Source organism: Colobus angolensis, unplaced genomic scaffold (genome assembly GCF_000951035.1).
Source record: "Colobus angolensis palliatus isolate OR3802 unplaced genomic scaffold, Cang.pa_1.0 Scaffold38, whole genome shotgun sequence".
Lineage (NCBI taxonomy): Eukaryota > Metazoa > Chordata > Mammalia > Primates > Cercopithecidae > Colobus > Colobus angolensis.
The window spans coordinates 6,482,274-6,495,882 of NW_012117154.1; the positions used below are offsets into that span (position 1 = coordinate 6,482,274).

Sequence of the window (13,609 nt, forward strand, 5' to 3'; positions counted from 1 at the left end):
GCTGGGCGTGGTGGCGGCCCCTGTAATCCCAGCTACTCAGAAGGCTTAGGCAGAAGAATCACTTGAACCTGGGAGGTGGAGGTTGCAGTGAGCCAAGATCACGCCATTGCCCTCCAGCCTGGGCAACAAGAGCGAAACTCCATCTCAAAAACAAAAACAAAACAAAATGCTGACCACCAGTAGACGGACAGTCAAGAAAATTGCTGTAGCTGGACTCAGTGGCTCACGCCTGTAATCCCAGGATTTTGGGAGGCCGAGATGAGTGGATCACCTGAGGTCAGAAGTTCAAGACCAGCCTGGCCAAAAGGCAAAACCCCATCTCTACTAAAAAGACAAAAATTAACTGGGCATTGTGGTAAGCGCCTGTAATCTCAGCTGCTCCAGAGGCTGAGGCAGAAGAATCGCTTGAACCCAGGAGGTGGAGGTTGCAGTGAGCCGGGATTAGGCCACTGCATTCCAGCCTGGGTGACAGAGCAAGACTGTCTCAAAACAAATAAACAAATAAATAAATTGCAGAGCATATGGCCTAGCCCAGATGAAATAAATCACAAAGTCTGCGCTTTCACAAGACACCCAGGTGGCTCTTGTGCACATGCCTGTCAAAGCTCAGCCAGGGCCTTTACTTTAGGAAAAGAATGACCAGGCCGGGTGCGGTGGCTCACTCCTATAATCCTAGCACTTTGCGGGGCTGAGACGGGTGGGTCACCTTGAGGTCAGGAATTCGAAACCAGCCTGACCAACATGATGAAACCCCTTCTCTACTAAAAATACAAAAAATTAGCCAGGCATGGTGGCACATGCTTGTAATCCCAGCTACTTGGGAGGCTGAGGCAGGAGAATGAATTGCTTGAACCTGGGAGGCAGAGGTTGCAGTGAGCTGAGATCGCACCATTGCACTCCAGCCTAGGCAACAAGAGTGAAACTCCGCCCCCCGAAAAAGAAAATTTAAAAAATGACCATCAGATTCTTTTAGATCACTTCATTTTTACCTTTTGGGAGTCAAAGCCCCCTTTGAGAATCTCATATGAATTATGAAAGCTCTCCACAGCAGCCAGTGTCCAAAAGGCAAGACGAACTGTTATGTGCTTAACAGAATCCCCCAACCCACAACTCCTGTGTGGAAGCCCTGACCTACCTAGGACCTCAGAATGTGACTGTATTTGGATGGGACATTCACGGAGGTGAAACAGAGGCCAATGGGGCAGTCCTGACCCCATCTGACCGGTCTCCTTTCAGGAACAGGAAATGAGGACATAGACACAAAAGGACGAGTCTGAAGACGTAGGGAGAAGACACCACCGGCAAGCCACGGAGAGGCCTCAGAGGAACCAGCCCCGCCCTGCCAGCCCCTTGATCTTGGTCTTCCAGCCTCTACAACTGTGAGAAAACTGTTACTTAAGACCCCTAGTCTGTGGTATCTTGTTAGGCAGCCCAAGCAGACTAGGACAACTACCATCTTCTTTCAACACTGAGAGGGTGAAAACCTATCCATCCCTCCTTCCCACAGGTTGTCCGAGAAACCCAAAGTCAAGGCCAACCTACTAGAAAGTCCCTGCCACCTGCAGAGATGCCCGTGGAGGGCTCAGGGCAGGACACCTCAAGGCCACCTTCAGGCATTCACCCTGAATCCCGAAAATACTTCCCATCTTCTCTATTCTAGGTCCTAAATGACTTACTCGTGTTGCGGCTGTCTTAGCAAGAGGCTGCCGCTCACAGGTCTTTCAAGATAAAGAAGACGCAATCCGCAGCAGTCAGGTGGAAGCAGCCATTTATTATCAGTTATGACTCAGACATGTGGGGACACGCAGTTAAAAGTCATTTTCCTACTGGGAAACCATCACTGCCTATGGGAAAGGAGCTGGAAGGCAGGTGAGAAGGGAGGCTGCCGCATACTCTTTGGTTTAATTTTGTTGTGTTTTAAGTTTTTAAACCATGCGCATTACCTACCTGATACGCAAAAACATATTGTGAATCACATATACATAAAAACATGTAGAGTAAAACCCATATACACAAAAACACATAAAGCAGAAATGATGCAGCGTTTCAGGGCTCTTTTTAACCTGACTGGAAGAGAGGACAGAACAGGCACTCATTGCTTTTGATGCCACCTAGAATTTGGCTTATTTTTTTTGAAATGGAGATTTGCTCTTGTTACCCAGGCTGGAGTGCAATGGCATGATCTCACCTCACTGCAACCTCTGCATCCCGGGTTCAGGAGATTCTCCTGCCTCAGCCTCCCAAGTAGCTGGAACTACAGGCATATACCACCATGCCCGGCTAATTTTGCATTTTTAGTAGAAACAGGGTTTTGCCATGTGGGCCAGGCTAGTCTCAAACTCCTGACCTCAGGTGATCCGATCCACCTGCCTCGGCCTCCCAAAGTACTGGATTACAGGTGGGAGCCACTGCGCCCAGCTGAATTTGGACTTTTACTTTTCTCTTTGAAAATGAGATGAAGCTGGGAGCGGTGGGTCAAGCCTGTAATCCCAGCACTTTGGGAGGCTGAGGCGGGTGGATCACCTGAGACCAGGAGTTCGAGACCAGCCTGGCCAATGTGGTCAAACTCTGTCTCTAGTAAAAAAATACAAAAATTAGTTGGGCATGGTGGCATGCACCTACAGTCCCAGCTACTTGAGAGGCTGAGGTGGGAGAATTGCTCGAACCCAGGAGGCGGAAGCTGCAGTGAGCCGAGATTGCACCACCGCACTCCGGCCTGGGTGACAGAATGAGACCCTTCTCAAAAAAAAAAGGAAGATGAAATAAAAATCTTAGAAGACAGGCCAGGCATAGTGGCTCACACCTGTAATCCCAGCAGTTTGGGAGGCCAAAGCCAGCGGATCACCCTGAGGTCAGGAGTTCAAGACTGGTCTGGCTAACATGATGAAACCTCGTCACTAGTAAAAATACAAAAAATTAGCCAGGCATAGTGGCGAGGGCCTGTAATCCCAGCTACTCGGGAAGCTGAGGCAGGAAAATCGCTTGAACCTGAGAGGTCAAGGTTGCGGTGAGCGAAGATTGCCGCACCACTGCACTACAGCCTGGCTAACAAGAGTGAAACTCCGTCTCAAAAAAATAAAAAAAGAGGAATAGGGAAGGCAGAAGAATCTTTCTGGACTTTGCTTGGTAAGAGGGCAAGGCACAGTGATATCTCCGTTCTTGCCAGGGTTACTGGCCTCCCCATCCACACGGATGCACTCCCCATCCACTCTTCAGACACTCAGACATATGTGCATTAAACCCACCCTCAACAGACCCCAAATCCCTACCACTCTCCAGTGCAGGCCCACAGCCTTCTTCCCGCTAATCACAAGGACAGAGGACCACCTTGGAAGGCAGAGGCACCGGCACCAACCCTGCAGCGGGAGGGACCAGCCACAGGGCCCGGCCCTATCTTCCAAGCCCACTCACCACAGGTCTGCTAACCTAACTCTTCACCACCCAACGGGGAACAGAACAGCACCCCTGCACCCTCCTAGAGCTGCTGTGAGGATCAGATCAGCCAACACACATACGGCACTGAGCGGTGCCTGGCACCGAACTGCGGCTCCACATCAATCACTTATCACCATGTTATGGTCACTATTGCTACAGGCATGCAAGGACAAGGTGTGCATTCAACAGCTTAATAATCCAGCGTTAGCATCTCATACCTGACACTCAGACATTGCCATGGTTTTGTACGGAAAAGAATCAGACGCTTACTGTCATCGGTTAAAGCAAAATAGCTGCCAGACTTGGAGAAGGTGGACGCCAGAATCACACCGCTCCCCTGGTCCAAGGGCGCGTCCTCCCTGAGGAAGAGAGGAAGACAGTGGAGCTTCAGCTAAGGAAATAAGAATGCATTCCTCCATGGCCAGCATGGTAATTTCTAACACGGGAGGAGGTAGAAACTGTTAAGGGGTTCATGTAGCCAAATTACAGACATATTAAAGGGACATGGGGAAGTTCAAAACAGCTCTAATTTTATCAGCATGAAGCCTAACTAAACAGAAAATCTCCCAGCATACATGCCAGAACCCGGAGAGCTAAGCTGGAAGAACTCTCAGACACATGGCCCTCTTCCTCACCAGCAAGGACTAACCCAAGGCTAGGGGCAGGGATAAACTCACATTAAAAATACTAGTAACAGGCCAGGTGTGGTAGCTCACACCTATAATCTCAGCACTATGGGAGGACAAGGTGAGAGGATCACGAGCTCAGGAGCTCAAGCCCAGCCTGGGCAACATGGCGAAACCACGTCTCTACAAAAAACTACAAAAATTAGGCAGCCTGGGCACAGTGCCTCACGCCTGTAATCCCAGCACTTTGGGAGACCGAGGAGGGTGGATCACGAAGTCAGGAGATGGAGACCATCCTTGCTAACACAGTGAAACCCCATCTCTACTAAAAATACAAAAAAAATTAGCCGGGTGTGGTGGCAGGTGCTTGTAGTCCCAGCTACTCCAGAGGCTGAAGCAGAATGGCGTGAACCCAGGAGGCAGAGCTTGCAGTGAGCTGAGATCGTGCCACTGCACTCCAGCCTGGGCGACAGAGCAAGACTCTGTCTTAAAAAAAAACAAAACAAAACAAAACAAAACAAAGACGTGATTACTGACAGAAACTAAAAGTATTTAGAAAATTCCTAACACTGTGTTTTTTGTGTTTTTTTTTTGAGACGGAGTCTCGCCGTGTCACCCAGGTTGGAGTGCAGTGGCATGATCTCGGCTGACTGCAACCTCTGTCTCCCAGGTTCAAGTGATTCTCCCGCCTCAGTCTCCTCCTCAGTAGCTGGAACTACAGGCGCCTGCCACCATGCCTGGCTAATCTTTTTATTTTTAGTTGAGATGGAGTTTCACCACATTGGCCAGGCTGGCTTCGAACTTCTGACCTCAGTGATCCTCCCACCTTGGCCTCCCACAGTGCTGAGATTATAGGCATGAGTCACCGCACCTGGTACTAACATTGTACTCTTTTTATTGTTGTTGTTGTTGTTGGAGACGGGGTCTTGCTCTATCCCCCAAGCTGGAGTGCAATGGCGCGATCTTGGCTCACTGCAACCTCCACCTCCCAGGTTCAAGAGATTCTCGTGCCTCAGCCTCCCAAGTAGATGGGATTATAGGTGCCTGCCACCACGTCCAGCTAATTTATTTTTAGTAGAGACAGGGTTTCGCCATGTCGGCCAGGATGGTCTGGAACTTCTGACCTCAGGTGATTCATCCGCCTTGGCCTCCCAAAGTGCAGGGATTACAGGCATAAACCACCACGTCCAGCCAACAATGTACTCTTAATGCCTAACTTGCAAGTTACTTTTACATGTCACTGCTGAGGTGGTACTTACCCGCACCACTGTGTGACAGAAGCTAAGAATTCAGCAAGTAAGACAACAATTGCTTCTTAGACCCTCTGGTCCCATTATCGAACCATTAAATCAGGCCCTGAAAAGCTTCCCCACATCTCACCCTTTATTTTCTTGTGACTTCTTTTCCACAGCACTGCAGTCATAGATGAAGAGGCTGTCACCGTCACTAAAGAGAAATAACAGAATGATTTTAAGAGGAGTTACCATTAGACAGAAATAACAACTTGTTTTATATTTTTTTTCTTTTTTTTTGAGACGGAATTTCACTCCCATTGCCTAGGCTGGAGTGCAATGGTGCAATCTCGGCTCACCACAACCTCTGCCTCCTGGGTTCAAGCAATTCTCCTGTCTCAGCTTCCCGAGTAGCTGGGATTACAGGCATGTGCCACCAAGCCCGGCTAATTTCGTATTTTTAGTAGAGACGGGGTTTCGCCATGTTGGCCAGGCTGGTCTCAAACTGCTGACCTCAGGTGATCCGCCCACCTCAGCCTCCCAAAGTGCTGGGATTATAGGTAGAACCACTGCACCCAGCCTAACAATTATTTTTATTTTTATTTTTTGAGACGGAGTTTCGCTCTTGTTGTCCAGGCTGGAGTGCAATGGTGCAATCCTGGCTCACTGCAACCTTGGCCTCCCAGGTTCAAGCCACCCTCCTGTCTCAGCCTACAAAGTAGCTGGGATTACAGGCATGCACTACCACACCCGGCTAATTTTGTATTTTTAGTAGAGACAGGTTTCTCCATGTTGGTCAGGCTGGTCTCAGACTCCTGACCTCAGGTGACAGGCCTGCCTCGGCCTCCCAAAGTGCTGGGATTACAGGCGTGAGCCACCATGCTCCACCTGCCTAACAATGATTTGTAAAGGAGCACTCTATTAAAATAAAACAAAACAAAAAAAATGTTGCTGTTTTTTTTTCTCTGTGGAACAAAAAATATTTGCATACTCATTAAAAGTCTTTTTTTTTTTTTTTTTTTTTTTTTTGAGACGGAGTCTCGCTGTGTCACCCAGGCTGGAGTGCAGTGGCCAGATCTCAGCTCACTGCAAGCTCCGCCTCCCGGGTTCCCGCCATTCTCCTGCCTCAGCCTCCCGAGTAGCTGGGACTACAGGTGCCGCCACCTCGCCCGGGTAGTTTTTTGTATTTTTAGCAGAGACCGGGTTTCACCGTGTTAGCCAGGATGGTCTCGATCTCCTGACCTCGTGATCTGCCCGTCTCGGCCTCCCAAAGTGCTGGGATTACAGGCTTGAGCCACCGCGCCCGGCCGTAAAAGTCTTATCCTTGACAAGAAAACTGTCTAGATACAATATTTCAGGGAACAGTTAACAAACTTTATTTGCTTAATCTCTTATTGGAATATGTCATACACTACCTGCAGAGTTCTGTGGGGGGAAAAAAGTTCAGTAAAACAAATGAGGGATAAATACTCAACAGGAATTACTATGCTATTCTCTCAGGCAGCAGAAAATCTATGCGGCATGGTTATAAGAAATCACGTTCTGGTACTGTTGAGTTTTCAGTGGGATTCTGTATACAAATTTCAAAGAGCCATTACCTATTTAGAAACATATCTCACCTACCTGAAAATGTTCCCATGACCCCAAGCACGTACCAACGTAAGAATCACCCATCTTCCACACCGAATCTAAACGCTAAACTCTCTTCGGTTTATCCCATCCCACCCCCCGGCACGTATCCTGTACATATTTATAGCCTTTAAAGTGAGTGCACCAAAAAACTTTCCATATAGAACCGTGGACTTATCGTCCAAGTCAGAAACTCCACCAACCACCAGAATTTCCTCAAAATGCATAGACTGAAAGGTAGCAGATCATGTCTAATATATCCACAGCTCACTCTGGCAGGTATTAGACCGGGAGCCTAAAACAAAATCATCTGGGAGACGTGACAAGTTTCTGAGTACAATTTTTGTGAGACCTAATTTAACATCGAACTGGCTTTCTGAAACCAAACGAAGAATATACTGTACATGTGACAGACACGTCGTCCGTTTCAAGTATGAAATCACAAATAACCTGGGAAAGAAAACGAGGGGCTGAAACTGACAGCACTACTAATTGCTCCCAGAGTCCTGAGTTAAGACTATTCCATCAACAAACATTAACTAATTTAAAAATCCCCGGCGTCGTCCTAGCACTGGCGATACACTAACGAAGGAGAATAAAATTACAGCAAGCAAAACCCAAGCCGTGTGAAGGGCCACTAGGAGGTGCGCGCTGCGAGCTCTACGTGCACCCTTGGGTCTAATAAGTAAATGTCGGAGATGACCTGGAGCGCTAAAGAGCAATTAAGGCCGGGTGAGTGGATGCAGGCCGGGAAGAGGGAACCGGCAACCCCTGCAAGGAGAGGGAGCGCGCTCGGAGGTCAGAGAGCTCGCCGTAAGCCCCTCCCTTCTCACCAGGGAGACCCGAGACCCTCTTCTTCCCAATTCTCCAGCGTGTGTTCGGCCGGGCCCTGCTGACTGGTCAGCAACGCCCCACGTGCTCTGCCCACCCGGTCCCCGCCGGCCGGCGCCGCGGAGACCGGAAGTGACCCGGCGCTAACCGGTCAAGAACACCGCAGACCAGCCATCTAGGGAAAGGAGCGCGCCGGCGGCCGGGGAGGGAGCGCCGAAAACGCACCCTCCAGGCGCAGACACGCGGCCAGGCGGAGACTGCGGCGGAGGGCTCGCAGGCTGGAGCGGGGTTCCCCGGGGTCACTCCAGAGCAGGTGCGACCAAGCGGTGCGGGAGAAGCGGGGTCGCCAGGACCCGACGCGCGCCCGCAGCCTGGGCTCCCTGTTCCAAGACCAAGGCCCCCTCACCTGCTTGCTGTGGAGGTGGCCAGGAATCGGCTGCCGCCCCGCACCACCAGCGTCTGCCCGCACAACGCCAGTCCCACAGAGCCTGCCATGTACCCGCCAGCCTCGCCGCCATACACATGTGCCCGCCCAGAGCTTCTTCCTGTCCGCACCGGTCGCTGACGCCAGGCGCAGACGCCGACAGATGACGCATCCCTCACCTATTGCGCATGCTCCAGGCGAGCCTGCCTTGAGCATGCGCGGTAGGCGCTGTGACCGTCCTCCCGGTTGGGGTTCGTGGCCTTCGGTGTTTCGGGCTTGGCGGTTCACTCACCAAGGTGATCTGATGGCGTGCACTTCGCACGATTCCAAGTGCTTGCCTAATGTTCGTCCTTTCCTCTAGACGGGGTAGGGCTGGTTCTGGATCTTTTTCCACTGTAACTGGAGAGACCTGATAGCTACTTGATGCGTGGCTCACATGAAGTCAGCAGTTCGAGACTACCCTGACCAATATGGTGAAACTCCGTTTCTACTAAAAATACAAAAATTTGCTGGGCGTGGTGGCGTGCGACTGTAGCCCCAGCTATTTGGGAGGCTGAGAAAGAAGAATTGCCTGAACCCAGAAGGTGGAGGTTGCAGTAAGTCGAGATTACCCCCACTGCACTCCAGCCAGGGCGACAGAGCGAGACCCTCTCTCTCAAAAAAAAAAAAAAAGTCCAAAATGTGGTCATGGGTTTGGGTGTCTTGGGTGGCGTTAAGTCTGAGGTCGCTAAAGGTAAGCCTACTTAATCTTTGCACTTAGAAAAGCCAAAGATGCCTTAAAAATCTCCAAACTGGAGTGATATTTTCAACCCAAACTATGGTTAGTTTCCAGTGTTCATCCCAGGATCCCCAAAAGCCTCTTACAATCCCAGCATCAGGCACAAAATATAGGATCTCATGGTCCATCTTAGATTGGCTTGTCCAGTGCAGCTTCTCTTGATTCAGAGACTTACAAACTAAGAAGATGAATTTTCTCTCCCATGCACTCAACATATGATGGTGAACCAGGACCAGATAACCACAATAAATACTTGCATGTGAAAATAAGAAGAGGAGGAGACAGAGCAATCACTGGTCCAGAGCAATTCTCAAATCCTATTGGAAGATGTTTTCAGGCCCTACGAGAATAAGAAGTCTTCCTTAACCAGGCCCGAGTTCTGCTTCATGGGAGTGTCCTGCCAGGCTGTATCTCCACACAACTCTTGCCTCTGCCCTCTTGGGTGTCCCTCCCTTTCCAGCACCTTCTTGGCCATTTTGAAGAATGTGCCCTTTGAGACACTTTCTCAACCTACTTCCTGTCATTAGCAAATTGTGGACCCACAGATCTTTTTTCACTCTAAACTGTTCTGTCCACATTTTGGCAGCTGGTGGTGCTTTGTTCACTAGAGTCCCTTAAAAACTTTGTGGGCTTCTCAAGAATCTGATTCAGGTGCTCTCCGTACCCCAGAGGCCACTCTCGCTAGTCTTTTTTTTTTTTTTTTTTTTTTGAGACAGAGTCTCACTTTCTCTCCCAGGCTGGAGTGCAGTGGTGCAATCTCGGCTCACTGCAAGCTCCGCCTCCCGGGTTCATGCCATGCTCCTGCCTCAGCCTCCTTAGTAGCTGGGACTAGAGGCACCCGCCACCACTCCTGGCTAATTTTTTGTATTTTTTAGTGGAGATGGGGCTTCACCGTGTTAGCCAGGATGGTCGGGATCTCCTGACCTTGTGATCCGCCTGCCTCGGCCTCCCAAAGTGCTGGGATTACAGGTGTGAGCCACCACGCCTGGCCAACACTCCCACTAGTCTTGTTGAAACAAGCCTCGCTCTAAGATTTTTAATAAATATTTGTATATTGCTGAAAGGGTATACTAGTTAACATTTAAATCATAGAGATCGCCTTGACTTCAGGATTATTCTTAAGGCCATATTTTACTAGCACCACTCTGAATTTGATCTTTGGCCCAGGTTATGACTTACTTTGAGAACTTGTTACCAACTATAGAGTCTAATAATGCTTTCCCCAGCTCCAACCCAATGTGTGTTCTAAATTCTGCTAGCCAATTTGTTTTTAACCACACTCTTTTCTATAAGCATCTCAACATATTCAAGCAAAAGAAAAACAGGTTAATCTCAACATTATACTGAGATGATCTTTTCCAAGTCCCAGAGTTCAATAGTTGCCTTTTTCTCTGCCCATCTTTACTGAAGGGACACAATTTTACAAATCCTTCACCATGACATATAGTCGCTCACCATTTGTCCACCTCCCGTAGTTTTTCTCACCATTGTTCCAGTGTTCACTACCAATTTCCCCACGGCTTTTCCAGGCTTCTAGTCCAAAGCTAATGCCACATGTTACAGTAGCACCCACTGCTAGATACAAATGTCTGTAGCATGCATATCTTGCTTGAAGTCCTAGATATAGATCAACAAGCTCATGAAAACTATGGCTTTTGTTTGTTTGAGACAGAGTTTCGCTCTTGTTGCCCAGGCTGGAGTGCAATGGCATGATCTCCGCTCACCAAAACCTCCACCCCCCGGGTTCAAGCGATTCTCCTGCATCAGCCTCCCAAGTAACTGAAATTTCAGGCATACACCACCATGCCCAGCCAATTTTATATTTTTAGTAGAGACGGGGTTTCTCCATGTTAGTCAGGCTGGTCTCGAACTCCTGACCTTAGGTGATTTGTCTGCCTCGTCTCCCAAAGTGTTGAAATTACAGGCATGAGCCACTGTGCCTGGCCCAACTATGGCCATTTTTATAATTCATCGATTACATGAGCCTAGAGTGAGTGTGGGCTTTCTTTTTCAATTAAGAAATGTATGGATTGGCCAGGTATGGTGGCTCACACCTGTAATCCCAACACTTTGGGAGGCCAAGGCAAGTGGATCATCTGAGGTCAGGAGTTCGAGACCAGCCTGGCCAACACGGCAAAACCCCATCTCTACTAAAAATACAAAAATTAGCTGGGCTTGGTGGCACACACCTGTAATCCCAGCTACTTGGGAGGCTGAGGCAGGAGAATCACTAGAACCCGGGAGGCAGAGGTTACAGTGAGCCAAGATCACCCATTGCACTCCAGCTTGGGCAACAAGAGTGAAACTCCATCTCAGAAAAATGAAAAAAAAAAAAAGTTATGGATTGTTGTGTTGTATTTCTGGTCCTGTCCTGAGTAAAAGGTATTAGGAACCTGAGAATCCTTCCATTAGCACAATAGAAAAATAGGCAAAAAGGCCAGGCACGGTGGCTCACGCCTATAATCCCAGCACTTTGGGAGGCCAAGGTAGGAGGATCACTTGAGGTCAAGAATTATAAACCAGCCTGGCCAACATGGTGAAACCCTGTCTTTACTAAAAATACAAAAATTAGATGGGCATGGTGGCGGCCCCTGTAATCCCAGCTACTGGGGAGACTGAGGCAAGAGAATCACTTGAACCCGGGAGGCAGAGGTTGCAGATAGCCGAGATTGGCCCTGCGCCACTGCACTCTAGCCTGGGCAACAGAGTGAGAGCCCGTCTCAAAAAAAAAAAAAAAATCAAGATGGTTCGTGCCCCCTCAACCATATGTGCCCTACCCTTGCCAACGTGGCCGGTGACCACGCCGGAGCAGGTCTTTTCTTCTTGTTTCTTCCTGAGTGTGGCAACTCCAGCAAGATGTCAACATCTGGCTGCATGTGCCCGCTGGTGGTGATGTGGAAGTGGGGAGCTCCAGGTCCAGGAAGGAGGGTGACGTGGATCTTCCAATTCCAGATCAGGATCCCCAAATGTGTTACTAACCTGTGAATTAAGTACACCCCACAAAGGCAAACGTGACCTTTTCCCTGGACACAACAGAATTAGCCTGGTGGTGAAGGAAAAAAAAAAATCTGGCCAGGTGTAGTGGCTCACGCCTGTAATCCCAGCACTTTGGGAGGCCGAGATGGGCGATCATTTGAGGTCAGGAGTTCGAGACCGTCCTGGCTAACACGGTGAAACCCCATCTCTACTAAAAATTACAAAAAATTAGCCGGGCGTGGTGGCAGGCGCCTGGAGTCCCAGCTACTCGGGAGGCTGAGGCAGGAGAATGGCACGAACCCGGGAGGCGGAGCTTGCAGTGAGCCAAGATTGCGCCACTGCACTCCAGTCTGGGCGACAGAGCGAGACTCCGTCTTAAAAAAAAAAAAATATTTTTAAACAAAAAAAATCTGTTGGTATTTTTTTCTTTTCCCTCTAGAGACAAAGGATTCCCTTCTCATGATTATCCTAGATCTAAGATTATCCTAAGATCTCTTTGCCTCCCAGGGTGGATGGTGGCTGGTGCCCTTGCATTTACTTGCTTCCAGACTCCTCTTTGATAAGGGCTTGAGGGCACCTCATTCTGCCAGTTTATCTTGCCACCTCAATGCATCGCTAGCTGTGAGTCAGGAATCCCTACACAATTCATTTAAATAACTGGGGCAGGGCCTCTTCCCCTATGGAAGCTGAAGGTGTGGGCACGTCCATCTCCGATGAAATGCGAATGGGCGCTGGGCACGCGGGGGAAGGCAGAGAACTCAAGAGGCAGAGAAGGAAGCTAATAACTAATTACACCGACTCCACAATTAAGACTAACGTTGAGGGCAAATTCTTTGCTCTGAAAGTCATAAACACTTAGATGAAACAAAGCTTCCATTTCCAATCGGCCTAACTCTGGTATTAGCGTTGGCAGGGGCCCTGCAGGAGGGGCGGTGTGCAGTGGTGGCCGCGTTGCCGACAGAGGGTGAAGGAGCTGGGCGCGTGGTGCGGGCGCCGAGGTCGCGAGCTGAGGAGCTTTAAAACCTCGCAAAGCACAGAACTATCAATCAAGTAGGAACTGTGCCCCTGGGGAAGGTCGCAGATTTAAGGTTGCGAGGACAAGGGCAAAGAAGTGCGAAGCGGTCAGGTGGACATTCAGGCCGGCCCAGCGCAGACGCCTGGGAGGGGTACCCAGTAGCCCCTACTGGTCTCTGCCGCGCCCCCGCCACAGCGCCCAGGCGTCCGCAGAGCACAGGGCTCGGCACCTGCCGGGGAAGGGCCCTTCACGCTGCTCCCTGTGATTGGTGGCCCTGATCCGGGGCGTGGCCCCAAGGGCGGCACGTAGCCCTACTGGGGATGCGCGCGCAGGTCCACGGCCTCTGCTCCGCCCCCAGCTGGCCTATGACTGGTGCACTCGGCCCAAGGGGCGGATGTTCAGGCGCGGGTGCCCGCGCAGCTGCAGCGGCCTTGGCTAGTGCGCCAGTGTCACCGCCATGGCTGCCCCGTGTTTGCTGCGGCAAGGACGAGCCGGGGCCCTGAAGGTAAAGGAGGAGCCTCCCTGGGCTGGCTGCGCGGCCCAGAGCCCACGTAGGGGATAGGGTGAGGGAGCGCGGTGCTGGTCAGGCCCGGGCCTGTCCGCGACCTCCAGCCGTCCTGGTTGGGCCGCTGACCCCGCTCCCTGGGCCCAGGACTGACAGCC

At 50.3% G+C, this 13,609-nt stretch overlaps 2 protein-coding genes across 3 annotated transcripts in view; one reads left to right on the forward strand and one right to left on the reverse strand.

Annotated features, from left to right (window-relative positions):
- The window catches only part of WDR4 (WD repeat domain 4), a 35,170-nt gene extending 26,840 nt beyond the window's left edge, over window positions 1-8,330 (reverse strand). Inside the window, exons 1-3 of the mRNA XM_011954102.1 lie at window positions 8,160-8,330; window positions 5,442-5,507; window positions 3,654-3,794 (exon numbers count right to left, since the gene is read on the reverse strand). Of these exons, the coding sequence (XP_011809492.1) occupies window positions 3,654-3,794; window positions 5,442-5,507; window positions 8,160-8,248 (296 nt within the window). The 5' untranslated portion in view covers window positions 8,249-8,330. The remainder of the gene's footprint in view (window positions 1-3,653; window positions 3,795-5,441; window positions 5,508-8,159) is intronic.
- A 4,986-nt stretch (window positions 8,331-13,316) lies between these two features.
- NDUFV3 (NADH dehydrogenase (ubiquinone) flavoprotein 3, 10kDa) overlaps window positions 13,317-13,609 on the forward strand; it is a 22,367-nt gene continuing 22,074 nt past the window's right edge. The window contains exon 1 of one of the 2 annotated variants that reach the window (XM_011954104.1): window positions 13,317-13,451. In XM_011954104.1, coding sequence (XP_011809494.1) covers window positions 13,404-13,451 — 48 coding nt within the window. In that variant the 5' untranslated portion in view covers window positions 13,317-13,403. The remainder of the gene's footprint in view (window positions 13,452-13,609) is intronic. The other variant, XM_011954103.1, reaches the window with a different exon arrangement.